This window comes from Bombina bombina, chromosome 4, assembly GCF_027579735.1.
Source record: "Bombina bombina isolate aBomBom1 chromosome 4, aBomBom1.pri, whole genome shotgun sequence".
NCBI lineage: Eukaryota > Metazoa > Chordata > Amphibia > Anura > Bombinatoridae > Bombina > Bombina bombina.
In genome coordinates, this window is record NC_069502.1 from 198,688,094 (window position 1) to 198,707,319 (window position 19,226).

At 42.6% G+C, this 19,226-nt stretch overlaps 1 protein-coding gene across 2 annotated transcripts in view; it reads left to right on the top strand.

The window, feature by feature from the left end:
- The window catches only part of UGGT1 (UDP-glucose glycoprotein glucosyltransferase 1), a 259,452-nt gene that overhangs the window by 23,014 nt on the left and 217,212 nt on the right, over positions 1 to 19,226 (top strand). For both annotated transcript variants that reach the window (XM_053709747.1, XM_053709748.1), the window contains exon 3: positions 5,787 to 5,860. In XM_053709747.1, coding sequence (XP_053565722.1) covers positions 5,787 to 5,860 — 74 coding nt within the window. The remainder of the gene's footprint in view (positions 1 to 5,786; positions 5,861 to 19,226) is intronic.

The following is a 19,226-nucleotide window of genomic DNA, read 5'->3' on the forward strand; positions in this document are numbered from 1 at the left end:
ACTAAAATCGATTGCTGTTTCCACATAGGACTGTTGAGATGAGATAACTTCAGTTGGGGGAAACAGTTAGCAGGCTCTTCTTCTTAAGGTATGACTAGCCATATTTCTAACAAGACTGTGTAATGCTGGAAGGCTGTCATTTCCCCTCATGGGGACCGGTAAGCCATTTTCTTAGTCTCAAACAGAATAAAGGGCTTATTATGGGCTATAAACTGGTAGACACTTTTAGGGGCTAAATCGATTGCTTTATTTAAGTATTATATGCAGTTTGAAGTTGTATTTCACACTTTTATAACATTGGGGAACGTTTTTAGCACCAGGCACTTGTTAAGACACCTTCCCAGTCAGGAAGGGCCTTTCTCTGTAGTAGGCAGAGCCTCATTTTCGCGCCATTACTGTGCAGTTAATTTTGAGTTCAATACATGCAGCTGCATGTGTGAGGGTCTGGAATCCACTAAAAACGTTCCTAGAAGGCTTCATTTGGTATCATATACCCCCCCTGGGATTGGTGAAGTTGCAGCAAAGGCTGTGGCTGGGACTGTAAGGGGGTTAAAATTAAAAACGGCTCCGGTTTCCACATTTTAAGGGTTAACAGCTTGAAAATTGGGGTGCAATACTTTGAATGTATTAAGACACTGTGGTGAAATTTGGTAAAGATTGGATAATTCCTTCATAGTTTTTCACATATTCAGTAATAAAGTGTGCCCTGTTTAACATTTAAAGAGACAGTAACGGTTTTGTTTTAAAACGGTTTTTGTGCTTTATTAACCAGTTTAAGCCTGTTTAACATGTCTGTACCTTCAGATAGATCATGTTCTGTATGTATGGTAGCCAATGTGGTTCCCCATTCAAATATAGTGTGATAATTGTGCCATTGCGTCCAAACAAAGGACAGAACTGTCACAAATTGTAAAGTTGCCCAGGATGATTCCTCAGATGAAGGAAGTAGACATAGTTCTACATCATCTCCTTCTGTGTCTATACCAGTTATGCCCACGCAGGCGACCCCTAGTACTTCTAGCGCGCCAATGCTTGTTACTATGCAGTAATTGACGGCAGTAATGGATAACTCCATAGCTAATATTTTATCCAAAATGCCAGCATTTCAGAGAAAGCGGGATTGCTCTGTTTTAAACACTGTAGAGCAGGAGGGCGCTGATGATAATTTTTCTGTCATACCCTCATACCAATCTGAAGTGGCAGTGAGGGAGGGTTTGTCAGATGGGGAAATTTCTGATACAGGAAGAATTTCTCAGCAGGCAGAACCTGATGTTGTGACATTTAAATTAGAGCATCTCCGCGCATTACTTAAGGAGGTACTATCTACTCTGGATGATTGTGACAATCTGGTCAACCCAGAAAAATTGTGCAAGATGGACAGTTCCTTGAGGTCCCGGTGCACCCTGATGCTTTTCCGATACCTAAACGGGTGGCGGACATAGTGAATAAGGAGTGGGAGAAGCCAGGCATACCTTTTGTCCCTCCTCCTATATTTAAGAAATTGTTCCCTATGGTCGACCCCAGGAAGGACACATGGCAAACAGTCCCTAAGGTCGAGGGGGAGTTTTCTACTCTAGCCAAGCGCACAACCATTCCTATTGAGGACAATTGTGCTTTCAAAGATCCTATGGATAAAAAATTGGAGGGTTTGCTTAAAAAGATTTTTGTACAGCAAGGTTACCTCCTTCAACCTATTTCGTGCATTATTCCTGTCACTACAGCGGCGTGGTTCTGGTTCGAGGAACTGGAAAAGTCGCTCAGTAGGGAGACTCCGTATGAGGAAGTCATGGACAGAATTTACGCACTTAAGTTAGCTAATTCCTTTATTTTAGACGCCGCTTTGCAGTTAGCGAGGTTAGCGGCAAAAAATTCAGGGTTTACAATTGTGGCGCGCAGAGCGCTCTGGCTAAAGTCTTGGTCGGCGGATGTATCTTCCAAGACAAAATTGCTTAATACCCCTTTCAAAGGTAAGACCCCTTTTGGGCCAGAATTGAAAGAGATTATTTCAGTCATCACTGGGGGAAAGGGCCATGCCCTCCCACAAGATAAACCTTTCAAGGCTAAGAATAAGTCCAATTTTCGTTCCTTTCGCAATTTCAGGAACGGACCGGCTTCCAACTCGGCAGCCTCTAGACAAGAGGGTAAGGCTTCCCAGACTAAACCAGCTTGGAAATCAATGCAAGGCTGGAACAAGGGTAAACAGGCCAAGAAACCTGCTGCTGCTACCAAGACAGCATGAAGAGGTAGCCCCCGATCCGGAACCGGATCTAGTAGGGGGCAGACTCTCTCTCTTTGCTCAGGCTTGGGCAAGAGATGTTCAGGATCCCTGGGCACTAGAAATAGTCTCTCAGGGTTATCTTCTAGAATTCAAGGAACTACCCCCAAGGGGAAGGTTCCACATGTCTCACTTATCTTCAAACCAAGTAAAGAGACAGGCATTCTTACATTGTGTAGAAGACCTGTTAAAGATGGGAGTGATACTCCCAGTTCCAACTGTGGAACAAGGTCAGGGGTTTTACTCAAATCTGTTTGTAGTTCCCCAAAAAAAAAAAAAAAAGAGGGAACTTTCAGACCAATTCTGGATTTAAAAATTCTAAACAAATTTCTCAGAGTGCCATCGTTCAAAATGGAAACTATTCGAACGATTTTACCTACAATCCAGGAGGGTCAATTTATGACTACCGTGGATCTAGAGGATGCGTATCTGCATATTCCTATCCACAAAGATCATCATCAGTTCCTAAGGTTCGCCTTTCTGGACAAACATTACCTATTGTGGCTCTCCCATTCGGACTAGCCACTGCTCCAAGGATTTTCACATAGGTGCTCGGGTCCCTTCTAGCGGTTCTAAGACCCAGGGGCATTGCAGTGGCACCTTACTTGGACGACATCCTAATTCAAGCGTCGTCTCTTTCAAAGACAAAGGCTCACACAGACATTGTTCTAGCCTTTCTCAGATCTCACGGGTGGTAGGTGAACATAGAAAAATGTTCCCCGTCTCCGTCAACAAGAGTCTCTTTCTTGGGAACAATAATAGATTCTTTAGAAATGAAGATTTTCCTGACAGATGTCAGAGAGTCAAAGCTTCTAAACGCTTGTCAAGTTCTTCACTCTGTTCTACGGCCTTCCATAGCTCAGTGCATGGAAGTAGTAGGGTTGATGGTTGCAGCAATGGACATAGTTCCTTTGCGCGAATTCATCTAAGACCATTACAACTGTGCATGCTCAAACAGTGGAATGGGGACTATACAGACTTGTCTCCAGTGATTCAAGTAGATCAGAAGACCAGAGACTCACTCCATTGGTGGCTGACTCAGGATCACCTGTCCCAGGGAATGAGCTTTCGCAGACCAGAGTGGGTCATTGTCACGACCGACGCCAGTCTATTAGGCTGGGGCGCGGTCTGGGATTCCCTGAAAGCTCAGGGTCTATGGTCTCGGGAAGAGTCTCTTCTCCCGATAAACATCCTGGAACTGAGAGCGATATTCAATGCTCTCCGGGCTTGGCCTCAACTAGCAAAGGCCAGATTCATAAGATTCCAATCAGACAACATGACGACTGTTGCTTACTTCAACCATCAGGGGGGAACAAGGAGTTCCCTGGCGATGAGAGAGGTGACCAAGATCATCAAATGGGCGGAGGATCACTCCTACCACCTGTCTGCGATCCACATCCCAGGAGTGGAAAACTGGGAGGCGGATTATCTGAGTCGTCAGACCTTTCATCCGGGGGAGTGGGAACTCCACCCGGAGGTGTTTGCCCAGTTGACCCAATTATGGGGCATTCCAGACATGGATCTGATGGCGTCTCGTCAGAACTTCAAGGTTCCTTGCTACGGGTCCAGATCCAGGGATCCCAAGGCGACTCTAGTGGATGCATTAGTGGCGCCTTGGACTTTCAACCTAGCTTATGCGTTTCCACCGTTCCTTCTCATTCCCAGGCTGGTAGCCAGGATCAAACAGGAGAAGGCCTCGGTGATTTTGATAGCTCCTGCGTGGCCACGCAGGACTTGGTATGCAGACCTGGTGAATATGTCATCGGCTCCACCATGGAAGCTACCTTTGAGACAGGATCTTCTAGTACAAGGTCCATTCGAACATCCTAATCTAGTTTCTCTCCAGCTGACTGCTTGGAAATTGAACGCTTGATTTTGTCTAAGCGTGGGTTTTCGGATTCTGTGATAGATACTCTGGTACAAGCCAGAAAACCTGTGACTAGAAAGATTACCATAAAATATGGAAAAGATATATCTGTTGGTGTGAATCCAAGGGATTCTCATGGAGTAAGATTAAAATTCCTAGGATCCTTTCCTTTCTCCAAGAAGGTTTGGATAAGGGATTATCAGCGAGTTCTCTAAAAGGACAGATTTCTGCTTTATCTGTCTTGTTACACAAACGACTGGCAGCTGTGCCAGATGTTCAAGTTTTTGTTCAGGCTTTGGTCAGGATCAAGCCTGTTTACAGACCCTTGACTCCTCCCTGGAGTCTAAATTTGGTTCTTTCAGTTCTTCAAGGGGTTCCGTTTGAACCCTTACATTCCATAGATATCAAGTTGTTATCTTGGAAAGTTCTGTTTTTGGTTGCTATTCTTCTTCTAGAAGAGTTTCTGCATTATCTGCTCTGCAGTGTAATCCGCCCTATCTGGTGTTCCATTCAAATAAGGTTGTTTTGCGTACTAAACCTGGTTTCCTTCCAAAGGTTGTTTCCAACAAGAATATTAACCAGGAAATAGTTGTGCCTTCTTTGTGTCCGAATCCAGTTTCAAAGAAGGAACGCTTGTTACACAATTTAGATGTAGTCCGTGCTTTAAAGTTCTATTTAGAAGCAACAAAGGATTTCAGACAAACGTCTTCTCTGTTTGTAGTTTATTCTGGCAAGAGGAGAGGTCAAAAAAGCTACTGCTACCTCTCTTTCCTTTTGGCTGAAAAGCATCATACGATTGGCTTACGAGACTGCCGGACGGCAGCCTCCTGAACGAATCACAGCTCACTCTACTAGGGCTGTGGCTTCCACATGGGCCTTCAAGAACGAGGCTTCTGTTCATCAGATATGTAAGGCAGCGACTTGGTCTTCTCTGCACACTTTGTCCAAATTCTACAAATTTGATACTTTTGCTTCTTCGGAGGCTATTTTTGGGAGAAAGGTTTTGCAAGCCGTGGTGCCTTCTGTTTAGGTAACCTGATTTGCTCCCTCCCTTCATCCGTGTCCTAAAGCTTTGGTATTGGTTCCCACAAGTAATGGATGACGCCGTGGACCGGACACACCAATGTTGGAGAAAACAGAATTTATGCTTACCTGATAAATTACTTTCTCCAACGGTGTGTCCGGTCCACGGCCCGCCCTGGTTTTTTAATCAGGTTTGAAGAATTTCTTTCTCTATACACTACAGTCACCACGGCACACTATAGTTTCTCCTTTTTTTCTCCTAACCGTCGGTCGTATGACTGGGGGGGCGGAGCCTGGGAGGGACTATATGGACAACTCTTGCTGTGTGCTCTCCTTGCCTTTCCCTGTGGGGGAGGAGAATATCCCACAAGTAATGGATGACACCGTGGACCGGACACACCGTTGGAGAAAGTAATTTATCAGGTAAGCATAAATTCTGTTTTTTACTCTTTAGGCTTACATTTGCAAATGCTTATATAAATAATTTTTATTTAGTTTTTAGTTTATTTTAGAAATATTTTTCATCTCCTTTTGACAGGTAACAACAGTCTCAAGTGTAAAGTCTGTATGGGATCATTATTATTTTTCTCTCTAATTTGTCATCTTCTCTCTTTTTTTTAGTGAATTTATAGCAGAAGAAAGCTCAGATAAATTCTGGAGTTTTGTGGATGAAAACCAATCACTTCAAGATCAAGGTGAAGTATTGTGTTTGTTCTAGACAGCATTGTGCGTATAGGATTTGCCTGTGTGCAGTGCTTGCGTATTTTTCTCTGTTTAGCACACAGTTGTTTTATCTCTGCGTATTACATTCCCTTGTTGTTGATCACTCACATCTTGCTGTGTGGTCTTGAAAAGTATTAAAGGGACAGTCAAGTACAAAAAATCCTTTCATGTTTTAAATAGGGCATGTGGTTTTAAACAACTATCCAATTTTGCTTTGTTCTCTTGGTATTCTTAGTTGAAAGCTAAACCTAGAAAGGCACATATGATAATTTCTAAACCCTTAAAGGCCGCCTCTTATCACATGCTTTTTTATTTGCTTTTCACAACAGGGAAGAGCTAGTTCATGCGAGCCATATAGATAACATTATGATCACGCTCGTTGGTTGTGGCAGATACTGCACTAATTGACTAAAATTAAAGTCAATAGATAATAAATAAAAAGTCATGTGATCAGGAGGCTGTCTGCAGGGGCTTAGATACAAGGTAAACACAGAGGTAAAAAGTGTATTAATATAACAGTGTTGGTTATGCAGAACTGGGAAATGGTTAATAAAGGGATTATCTATCTTTTAAAACAACAATAATTCTGGTGTTGACCGTCCCTTTAAATCACACTGAGCAAAAGCAGCCTGCATTCTGTTCTGTGGGTCGTGTATCTAATATGGCTGTGGCCCAAACTTGCAGCAGTTATAGCCTGTCATTTAGAGTTTCAAGCATTTGGGAAAGAATGTCTTGTAATTGAAACTTCATATGAATTTCAAATTTTATGCAGTAGTGTAGTTTTAAACGGATAAAATTAAGCTTAAATTAATTTTAATAGAACATGAAATGTAAATCAACTTTCCAATTTACTTCTATCAATTTTGCTTTGTCCTCACGGTTTTCTTTTGTTAAAGAGTAATCCTTTGTGAGCTCAGGAGAGTGCACGTGTCTTTAGCCAACTGTCAGCAGTGTTTGCAACTATGCTATAAACATTGTAGCAGAAAATGCCGCCATTTGCACACTCATGTCATCCTAACTATAGTTTATAGCAATGTTCTACATAATTGCAAACGTTGCTGCACAAGACACAGGTTTAGGTTTTAAGGATAACATTGAAAGCCAAGGGGTCGATCCGATAAAAATAGTCGCCCGCAAAAGCCGGCGACGCCAATATTTTCGCTGGTTTGGTATCACATATACGGCGTAACCTAGAAGTTACGCGCGTATATTTCTGCCGTCGCCCGTAGTTTTTTGGGCTATAGGCAGATATACCAAACCAGCGCAGTTTGGTATCCAATATGCAGCGTAAGGACTTACGTGGCGAAAATGGAGAAAACTTACTCCATTTTCACCTCGCCACAAAAAGCAGCCGTAAGAAGCCTTACGCTGACTATTGGAGCCCCGTAACTCCCTAAACTGGCTGCTAAAATAAACCTAACACCTAACGCATGCGCAATGTTTATCTCCCTGTCAACCGCGATCTTCTAAAATAAACCTAACACCTAACGCATGCGCAATGTCTATCTACCTGTCAACCGCGATCCCCCCCCCCCGAAATCCCTAATAAAGTTATTAACCCCTAAACCGCCGCTTCCGGACCCCGCCGCCATCTACATAAACTAACCCCCTACTGTGAGCCCCTAAAACAGCCACCATCTACCTTATCTATCCCCTAATTAGAACCCCTTACACCGCTGTCATCTACCTTATCTATCCCCTAATCTGACCCCTTACACCGCCGCCACCTATATAAAAATTATTAACCCCTAATCTAATCCCCCTATACCGCCGCCAGCTATATTAATATTATTAACCCCTAATGTAAGCCCCTTACACCGCCGCCATCTCTATTAAAATGATTAACCCCTAATTTAATCTACCTACCCCGCCGCCAGCTATATTATCTATATTAACCCTAAGTATATTATAGTTAATATAGGTATTACATTATATATATTAACTATATTAACCCTAATTATATTAGGGTTAATATAGTTAATATAGTTACTATAGTATTTATATTAACTATATTAACTCTATCTAACCCTAACACCCCTAACTAAATTTATATTAAATTAATCTAATTCATTTATAAACTAAAATATTCCTATTTAAATCTAAATACTTACCTATAAAATAAACCCTAAGATAGCTACAATATAATTAATAATTACATTGTTGCTATGTTAGGGTTAATATTTATTTTACAGGTCAATTGTTAATTATTTTAACTAGGTATAATAGCTATTAAATAGTTATTAACTATTTAATATCTACCTAGTTAAAATAATTACCCAATTACCTGTAAAATAAATCCTAACCTAAGTTACAAATACACCTACACTATCAATAAATTAAATAAACTACAAACATCTATCTAAAAATACAATTAAATTAACTAAACTAAATTACAAAAACAAACACTAAATTACAAAAAATAAAAAAAAGATTACAAGATTTTTAAGCTAATTACACCTATTCTAAGCCCCCTAATAAAATAATAAACCCCCAAAATAAAAAAAATTCCCTGCCCTATTCTAAATAAAAAAAAATTTCAAAGCTCTTTACCTTACCAGCCCTTAAAAGGGCCTTTTGTGGGGCATGCCCCAAAGAATTCAGCTCTTTTGCATACAAATACAATACCCCCCCTCCATTACAACCCACCACCCACATACCCCTATTCTAAAACCACCCAAACCCCCCTTAAAAAAGCCTAACACTACCCCCCTGAAGATCTCCCTACCTTGTCTTCACCACACCGGGCCGAACTCCTGATCCGATCCGGGCGATGTCTTCCTCCAAGCGGCAAAGAAGAATTCTTCCTCTGGCGATGTCTTCCTCCAAGCGGCAAAGAAGAATTCTTCCTCCGGCGACGTCTTCCTCCAAGTGGCAGCAAAGTCTTCATTCTTCCGGCGGCATCTTCAATCTTCTTTCTTCGCTCTGCCGCCGCGGAGCATCCATCCCGGTCGACGACTGAACGACGAATGAGGTACCTTTAAATGACGTCATCCAAGATGGCGTCCGCCGAATTCCGATTGGCTGATAGGATTCTATCAGCCAATCGGAATTAAGTTAGAAAAATCTGATTGGCTGATTGAATCAGCCAATCAGATTCAAGTTCAATCCGATTGGCTGATCCAATCAGCCAATGAGATTGAGCTCGCATTCTATTGGCTGATCGGAACAGCCAATAGAATGCGAGCTCAATCTGATTGGCTGATTGGATCAGCCAATCGGATTGAACTTGAATCTGATTGGCTGATTCAATCAGCCAATCAGATTTTTCTAACTTAATTCCGATTGGCTGATAGAATCCTATCAGCCAATCGGAATTCGGCGGACGTCATTTAAAGGTACCTCATTCGTCGTTCAGTCGTCGGCCGGGATGGATGCTCCGCGGCGGCGGAGCGAAGAAAGAAGATTGAAGATGCCGCCGGAAGAATGAAGACTTTGCTGCCGCTTGGAGGAAGACGTCGCCGGAGGAAGAATTCTTCTTTGCCGCTTGGAGGAAGACATCGCCGGAGGAAGAATTCTTCTTTGCCGCTTGGAGGAAGACATCGCCCGGATCGGATCAGGAGTTCGGCCCGGTGTGGTGAAGACAAGGTAGGGAGATCTTCAGGGGGGTAGTGTTAGGCTTTTTTAAGGGGGGTTTGGGTGGTTTTAGAATAGGGGTATGTGGGTGGTGGGTTGTAATGGGGGGGGGGGTATTGTATTTGTATGCAAAAGAGCTGAATTCTTTGGGGCATGCCCCACAAAAGGCCCTTTTAAGGGCTGGTAAGGTAAAGAGCTTTGAAATTTTTTTAATTTAGAATAGGGCAGGGAATATTTTTTATTTTGGGGGTTTATTATTTTATTAGGGGGCTTAGAATAGGTGTAATTAGCTTAAAAATCTTGTAATCTTTTTTTTATTTTTTGTAATTTAGTGTTTGTTTTTTTTGTAATTTAGTTTAGTTAATTTAATTGTATTTTTAGATATATGTTTGTAGTTTATTTAATTTATTGATAGTGTAGGTGTATTTGTAACTTAGGTTAGGATTTATTTTACAGGTAATTGGGTAATTATTTTAACTAGGTAGATATTAAATAGTTAATAACTATTTAATAGCTATTATACCTAGTTAAAATAATTAACAATTTACCTGTAAAATAAATATTAACCCTAACATAGCTACAATGTAATTATTAATTATATTGTAGCTATCTTAGGGTTTATTTTATAGGTAAGTATTTAGATTTAAATAGGAATATTTTAGTTTATAAATGAATTAGATTAATTTAATATAAATTTAGTTAGGGGTGTTAGGGTTAGATAGAGTTAATATAGTTAATATAAATACTATAGTAACTATATTAACTATATTAACCCTAATATAATTAGGGTTAATATAGTTAATATATATAATGTAATACCTATATTAACTATAATATACTTAGGGTTAATATAGATAATATAGCTGGCGGCGGGGTAGGTAGATTAAATTAGGGGTTAATCATTTTAATAGAGATGGCGGCGGTGTTAGGGGCTTACATTAGGGGTTAATCATTTTAATATAGATGGCGGCGGTGTTAGGGGCTCACTTTAGGCGGTTATAGATATAATATAGCTGGCGGCGGGGTACGGGAGCGGCGGTTTAGGGGTTAATAGGTTTTTTATTGTTAGGATAGTGAGGGGGGATAGCGGATAGAGGGTTAGACGTGTCGGGCTATGTTAGGGAGGCGTGTTAGACAGTGCGGGTGATTTAGACTTTAGTCAGGTTTTATAGGCGCCGGCAGTTTCTAACGTGGCGCAAGTCACTGGCGACTCCAAAAATCTGTACTTACGCAGATTTCTGGACATCGCTGGTTTGTGAGACTTGCGCCACTTTAGCAAGTGACGGCGCCGCATATTGGATGGCTCGAGTTGCGAGCTGAAACTGTGGGCGACGTGGGTTCCCTCGCTTGCGCCGCAAACTGCGATCTATATCGGATCGCGCCCCAAGTATTTAAATGGTTTCTGCTTTTATCTCATTTATATTGTTATCACATGAAAATAGGAGGCCCACAACAGTGAAGATTGTTATTTTCCATATTTTGACTGAAAGATGCTACCAGCAAATCATAGCAAATAATTAAATATATTGTGCCCAGTAAACTCTTCAGATCTTTAAAGGGACAGTCTAGACCCAATACTTATCCTTTATTACTTATTGCAACGGGTTCCACATCTATAAGCTTTTAAGAAGTACATGAAACTAATTATCATTTGTTAGCAGCAGAAAATGGCCACCAAGCTCCGCTAACACAGTTTTCTTCTTGTCCAGTTACCTGTTTTCTTGTATGGCAATTTCGCAGTGAACGTTTAATATTTTTCAGTTAGCTATTTCAAATTGCACAGGCACAAATCACATATGAGAGTAGGAAAACTTATTCACTAGTCGATTGTGATTGGACACATACCAAAATATACACACAATAGGTGGACGGAGCTTGGCGGCCATTTTCAACTCATAACAAACAATGAATATTTAAATGTTTAATGTACTTCTTACAAGCTTATAGATGTTGTACCAGTTGCAGGATGCTTCTCTGGTATTTACCATAAGTAATCAAAATTATGTATTGTGTCTAGATTGTCCCTTTTTAGTGATCAAGGCTTAATGGTTCAATTATAATACTTGTTATACATATGAGTTATATATTATTATATTATGATATCTTATGAATTACTAAACCTAACATTCTCAAGTTTTAGAACCCATGCCTTATTTTCTTTCATACAGGTGGTGAGAGTCCACGATCCATTACTCATGGGAATTGCCTTCCCTACCACTTGAAGGAGGCAAACATTCCCAAACCCAAAGAGCTCTATATAACCCCTCCCTCTTCCCAAATACCTCAGTCTTTTCTTTACCTCTGCTGGAGGTGGTTGAAGAATGAAAATGTGCTTGATTTTTTTCGGAGAGAGGGGTTTCCAGTGTATTTTGAGGCCCAGTTTCCCCTCGGTGTGCAGTGCTTGTCAGAGATATATATTTGGGGTATTTATAATTCTTTTATTCACCTCATGGGAATTTCTTCATAAACATTTCATAATCGGTTACAGGATTTGTCTGTTGCCTCCCTTTATGTAGGTACAACATACTCCTATTCCATAACCTCTACTAATATGTATAAGTACTGGTTTGGCTGTCTGCTACTTAGATGGTGGACGAGTGTCTACTGCTCTTTCTTGTGAACCTCCCTATCTGATTTTTCTTCAGGATAAGGCAGTCTTAAGAACTACTTTTGATTTCTTGCCAAAGGTTGTTTCTGCTGAAAACAGCAGATAAATTGTTGTTCCTTCTTTGTGTCCTAATCCCATGTCTGCTTCAGAAAGATCTTTGCATAATTTGGATGTTATTTGTGCATTAATGTATTACATTGTTCATTCATTTTCTGGCTCTAGGAAAGGACAGATGACTTCTGCTGTTTCTTTAGCTTCTTGATTGAAACTTTTTGATTAATAAAGCTTATATGGAAAAAGGTCAGCCTCCACTGCAATGGATTACTGATCATTCTACCAGATCAGTTGCTACTTCATGGGCTTTTAAGAATGAGGCCTCAATTTATAAAGCAGCGACACAGTCTTCTTTGCATACTTTTACTAAATTCTACCATTTTTATGTTTTTGCTTCCTCTGAGGCAGCTTTTGGCAGAAAGTTGCTTTAGGCAGTTGTTTCAGTTTGATTTTTGTCTGTTTCATGTTTAAGTGCATAAAAAAAAGTTTTATTGGAGTTGTTAACTTAATTTCTCAGTGAAAGATGTTTTTAAGTCCATCCCTTTATGTTATTATTTGTGGACCCCACAACTTGGGTATTAGTTCCCATGAGTAATGGATTGTGGACTCTCACCACCTGCATGAAAGACAACATAATTGATGCTTACCTGATAAATTAATTTTTTTTTTCATGGTGGTGAGAGTCCACAAGACCCCACCCTTTGTTTTTTAAGCTGTTTGTTTTAGTTTTTATTATTATTATTATTATTATTCCGCAGCGCTGCCCATGGGTACAAGTATAACAGTACAATGGAGAAACAATGCGATAAGACAAATACAGGGGGAATTGAGGGCCCTATTCCCGTGGGAACTTACATTCTAGATGGGTAGGAGGATGGGAAACAGGAGGTGGGGACAGCAAAGGTGAGAATGATAGTAGTGAGGAGATAGAGGGCAGCTGTTAGTTAAGTGAAGTTAGTATGTTAATAAGTCGGGTGATAAGATTCCCTGAACAGAAAGGTCTTTAGGGAATGTTTAAAGGAGGGGAGAGTCTAGTGGCAAGTTTGACAGCTCGAGGAAGTGTGTTCCAGAGGGTTGGTGCCGCACGAGAGAAGTCCTGTAGTTTAGCATGAGAGGAGGTGATGGTAGAGGACGCAAGAAGCAGGTCATTGTTGGATCTTAGGGGACGGGCAGGAATATATTTGTTGATGAGTGAGGACAGGTAGGGTAGGGCAGCATTGGTGAGGGCTTTGTAGGTCAGGGTGATAATTTTGAATTTAACTCTGTTCTGAATGGGGAGCCAGTGAAGGGACTCACACAGAGGTGCAGCAGAAACAGAGCGTCGAGAGAGGTGGATTAGCCTGGCAGATGCGTTTAGGATGGATTGGAGGGGAGAGAGGCGGGAGTGAGGGAGGCCAGTTAGTAAGTTGTTTCAGTAGTCAAGTCGGGAAATTACCAGGGAGGGTATTAGCTGTTTAGTAGTTTCAGCATTCAGAAAAGGACACATTTTGGAGATATTGCGAAGGTTGTTGCGGCAGGATGAAGAGAGCAGTTGGATGTGGGGAGTGAAGGACAGATTTGAGTCAAGCGTGACTCCGAGGCAGCGGACTTGGGGTGATGGGGAGATAGTGGTGCCGCCAACAGTGATAGAAAAATTAGAAACTGGAGTGGAGTTAGAGGGGGGAATAAGTAGTAGTTCGGTCTTGGACATATTTATTTTTAGGTGGTGAGAGGCCATCCAGGAGGAAATGCCAGATAAGCAGTCGCTGATGTGAGAATTGACAGAAGGAGAGAGTGCAGGGGTGGAAAGGTAGATCTGGGTGTCATCAGCATAGAGATGATAGCTGAAGCCATAGCTGTTGATAAGTTTACCCAGTGAAGAAGTGCAAATAGAGAAGAGCAGAGGACCCAGGAAAGAGCCTTGGGGTACTCCAACAGACAGATACAGTAGAGAGGAGGAGTCACCAGCAAAAGAGACGGAGAAGGATCTGTTAGAGAGATAAAAGTGAATCTAGGAGAGGGCAGTGTCGCAGAGACCAAGAGATCTGAGAGACCGTAGGAGAAGGGGGTGGTCAACAGTGTCAAAGTTTGCAGAAAGGTCAAGTAAGATGAGTATGGAGTAGTAGCCTTTGTTTTTAGCAGAAAGGAGGTCGTTAGTAACCTTGGTGAGGGCAGTCTCAGTTGAGTGTTGGGGATGGAAGCCAGATTGCAGGGGGTCGAGCAATGAGTTGGGGGACAGGAAGAGGGTTAGGCGATTGAAGACTAGTTTTTCAAGTAATTTAGAAGCTAGCGGAAGCAGTGATATGGGGCGGTAGTTTGCAGGGGAGTTAGGGTCAAGGGAGGGTTTTTTGAGGATGGTGGTGACCTTTGCATGTTTGAAAGAGGCAGGGAATGAGCCTGTAGAAAGGGATAGGTTGAATATGTGAGTAAGAGCCGGAGTGAGGGTGGGAGACAGAGGAGGAATTAGATGTGAAGGAATAGGGTCAAGTGGGCAGGTAGTGAGGTGTGAGGAAGACAAAAGGGAAGCCACTTCACTCTGTGGTTGGGAGGAGGGTGCAGAGAGTGGCAGAGGGGGTGACTGGGAGTGGAGTTGGGAGATTGCAGGTTTGTGTCTGGATGTTTCCTCGGATTGCAAGTGTTTTATTGAAAAAACATAATTTATGCTTACCTGATAAATTTATTTCTCTTGTAGTGTATTCAGTCCACGGGTCATCCATTACTTATGGGATATATTCCCTTCCCAACAGGAAGTTGCAAGAGGATCACCCAAGCAGAGCTGCTATATAGCTCCTCCCCTCACATGTCATATCCAGTCATTCGACCGAAACAAGACGAGAAAGGAGAAACCATAGGGTGCAGTGGTGACTGGAGTATTAATTAAAATTTAGATCTGCCTTAAAAAGGACAGGGCGGGCCGTGGACTGAATACACTACAAGAGAAATACATTTATCAGGTAAGCATAAATTATGTTTTCTCTTGTTAAGTGTATTCAGTCCACGGGTCATCCATTACTTATGGGATACCAATACCAAAGCTAAGTACACGGATGATGGGAGGGACAAGGCAGGAACTTAAACGGAAGGAACCACTGCCTGTAGAACCTTTCTCCCAAAAACAGCCTCCGAAGAAGCAAAAGTGTCAAATTTGTAAAATTTTGAAAAAGTGTGAAGCGAAGACCAAGTCGCAGCCTTGCAAATCTGTTCAACAGAGGCCTCATTCTTAAAGGCCCAGGTGGAAGCCACAGCTCTAGTGGAATGAGCTGTAATTCTCTCAGGGGGTTGCTGTCCAGCAGTCTCATAGGCTAAGCGTATTATGCTACGAAGCCAAAAGGAGAGAGAGGTTGCCGAAGCTTTTTGACCTCTCCTCTGCCCAGAGTAAACGACAAACAGTGAAGAAGTTTGACGAAAATCCTTAGTTGCCTGTAAAAAGAATTTCAGGGTACGGACTACGTCCAGATTGTGCAAAAGTCGTTCCTTCTTTGAAGAAGGATTAGGACATAATGACGGAACAACAATCTCCTGATTGATATTACTGTTAGAGACTACCTTAGGTAAAAACCCAGGTTTAGTGCGCAGAACTACCTTGTCTGAATGGAAAATCAGATAAGGAGAATCACAATGTAAGGCGGATAACTCCGAGACTCTTCGAGCCGAGGAAATAGCCATCAAAAACAGAACTTTCCAAGATAAAAGTTTAATATCAACGGAATGAAGGGGTTCAAACGGAACTCCTTGAAGAACTTTAAGAACCAAGTTTAAGCTCCACGGAGGAGCAACAGTTTTAAACACAGGCTTAATCCTAGCTAAGGCTTGACAAAAGGCCTGGACGTCTGGAACTTCTGCCAGACGCTTGTGCAAAAGAATAGACAGAGCAGAAATCTGTCCCTTTAAAGAACTAGCTGATGAGCCTTTTTCCAAACCCTCTTGGAGAAAGGACAATATCCTTGGAATCCTAACCTTACTCCATGAGTAACTCTTGGATTCACACCAATACAGGTATTTACGCCATATCTTATGGTAGATTTTTCTGGTAACAGGCTTTCGTGCCTGTATCAAGGTATCAATAACTGACTCGGAGAAGCCACGCTTTGATAGGATCAAGCGTTCAATCTCCACGCAGTCAGTCTCAGAGAAATTAGATTTGGATGATTGAAAGGACCTTGTATTAGAAGGTCTTGCCTCAAAGGTAGAGTCCATGGTGGACAGGACGACATGTCCACTAGGTCTGCATACCAGGTCCTGCGTGGCCACGCAGGCGCTATCAGAGTCACCAATGCTCTCTCCTGTTTGATTTTGGCAATCAGTTGAGGGAGCAGAGGAAACGGTGGAAACACATAAGCCATGTGGAAGAACCAAGGAGCTGCTAGAGCATCTATCAGCGTCGCTCCCGGGTCCCTGGACCTGGATCCGTAACGAGGAAGTTTGGCGTTCTGGCGAGACGCCATGAGATCCAGTTCTGGTTTGCCCCAACGATGGACCAGTTGAGAAAAAACCTCCGGATGGAGTTCCCACTCCCCCGGATGAAAAGTCTGACGACTTAGAAAGTCCGCCTCCCAGTTCTCCATGCCTGGGATGTGGATCGCTGACAAGTGGCAAGAGTGAGACTCTGCCCAGCGAATTATCTTTGAGACTTCTAACATCGCTAGGGAGCTCCTGGTTCCCCCTTGATGGTTGATATAAGCCACAGTCGTGATGTTGTCCGACTGAAATCTGATGAACCTCAGTGTTGCTAACTGAGGCCAAGCTAGAAGAGCATTGAATATTGCCCTTAGCTCCAGAATATTTATTGGGAGGAGTTTCTCCTCCTGAGTCCAAGATCCCTGAGCCTTCAGGGAATTCCAGACTGCGCCCCAGACTAGGAGGCTGGCATCTGTTGTTACAACCGTCCAATCTGGTCTGCGAAAGGTCATGCCCCTGGACAGATGGACCCGAGATAGCCACCAGAGAAGAGAATCTCTGGTCTCTTGATCCAGATTTAGTAGGGTGGACAAATCTGAGTAATCCCCATTCCACTGACCTAGCATGCACAATTGCAGCGGTCTGAGATGCAGGCGCGCAAATGGCACTATGTCCATTGCCGCTACCATTAAGCCGATTACTTCCATGCACTGAGCCACTGACGGGCGTGGAATGGAATGAAGGACCCGGCAAGCATTTAAGAGTTTTGATAGCCTGGCCTCTGTCAGGTAGATTTTCATTTCTACAGAATCTATCAGAGTCCCTAGGAAGGAGACTCTTGTGAGTGGTGATAGAGAACTCTTTTCCACGTTCACCTTCCACCCATGCGACCTTAGAAATGCCAGAACTATCTCTGTATGAGATTTGGTAATTTGCAAGCTTGACGCCTGTATCAGGATGTCATCTAGATATGGAGCCACCGCTATGCCTCGCGGTCTTAGAACCGCCAGAAGAGAGCCCAGCACCTTTGTAAAGATTCTCGGGGCCGTAGCCAACCCGAAGGGGAGAGCTACAAACTGGTAATGCCTGTCTAGAAAGGCAAATCTTAGGAACCGATGATGATCTTTGTGAATCGGTATGTGAAGGTAGGCATCCTTTAAATCCACTGTGGTCATGTACTGCCCCTCTTGGATCATGGGTAGGATAGTCCGAATAGTTTCCATTTTGAATGATGGAACTCTTAGGAATTTGTTTAAGATCTTTAGGTCCAAAATTGGTCTGAAGGTACCCTCTTTCTTGGGAACCACGAACAGATTTGAATAAAACCCCTGTCCTTGTTCCGTCCACGGAACTGGGTGGATCACCCCCATTACTAGGAGGTCTTGTACGCAACGTAGGAATGCCTCTTTCTTTATCTGGTTTTCTGATAACCTTGAAAGATGAAATCTCCCTTGAGGAGGAGAAGCCTTGAAGTCCAGAAGATATCCCTGAGATATGATCTCCAACGCCCAGGGATCCTGGACATCTCTTGCCCATGCCTGGGCGAAGAGAGAAAGTCTGCCCCCCACTAGATCCATTTCCGGATAGGGGGCCATCCCTTCATGCTGTCTTAGGGGCAGTAGCAGGTTTTCTGGCCTGCTTGCCCTTGTTCCAGGACTGGTTAGTTTTCCAGGCCTGTCTGTAACGAGCAACGGTTCCTTCCTGTTTTGGGGCGGAGGAAGTTGACGTTGCTCCTGCCTTGAAATTTCGAAAGGCACGAAAATTAGACTGTTTGGCCTTTGATTTGGCCCTGTCCTGAGGAAGAGTATGACCCTTACCTCCAGTAATGTCAGCGATAATTTCTTTCAAGCCGGGCCCGAATAAGGTTTGCCCCTTGAAAGGAATATTAAGCAATTTAGATTTAGAAGTCACATCAGCTGACCAGGATTTAAGCCATAACGCTCTGCGCGCCTGGATGGCAAATCCGGAGTTCTTAGCCGTTAGTTTAGTTAAATGTACAATGGCATCAGAAACAAATGCATTAGCTAGCTTAAGTGCTTTAAGCTTGTCCATAATTTCATCCAATGGAGCTGAGTGAATGGCCTCTTCTAGAGACTCAAACCAGAATGCCGCAGCAGCAGTGACAGGCGCAATGCATGCAAGGAGCTGCAAGATAAAACCTTGTTGAACAAACATTTTCTTAAGGTAACCTTCCAATTTTTTATCCATTGGATCCGAAAAAGCACAATTATCCTCCACCGGGATAGTGGTACGCTTAGCTAAAGTAGAAACTGCTCCCTCCACCTTAGGGACCGTCTGCCATAAGTCCCGTGTAGTGGCGTCTATTGGAAACATTTTTCTAAACATAGGAGGTGAGGAAAAGGGCACACCAGGTCTATCCCACTCCTTGCTAATAATTTCTGTAAGCCTTTTAGGTATAGGAAAAACATCAGTACACACCGGTACTGCATAGTGTCTATCCAGCCTACATAATTTCTCTGGAATTGCAACTGTGTTACAGTCATTCAGAGCCGCTAAAACCTCCCTTAGCAATACACGGAGGTTCTCAAGCTTAAATTTAAAATTAGAGATCTCTGAATCCGGTTTCCCTGGATCAGATCCGTCACCTACAGAATGAAGCTCTCTGTCCTCATGTTCTGCAAACTGTGACGCAGTATCGGACATGGCTCTTGTAGCACCAGCGCGCTCTATTCTTACCCCAGAGCAATCGCGCTTGCCTCTTAATT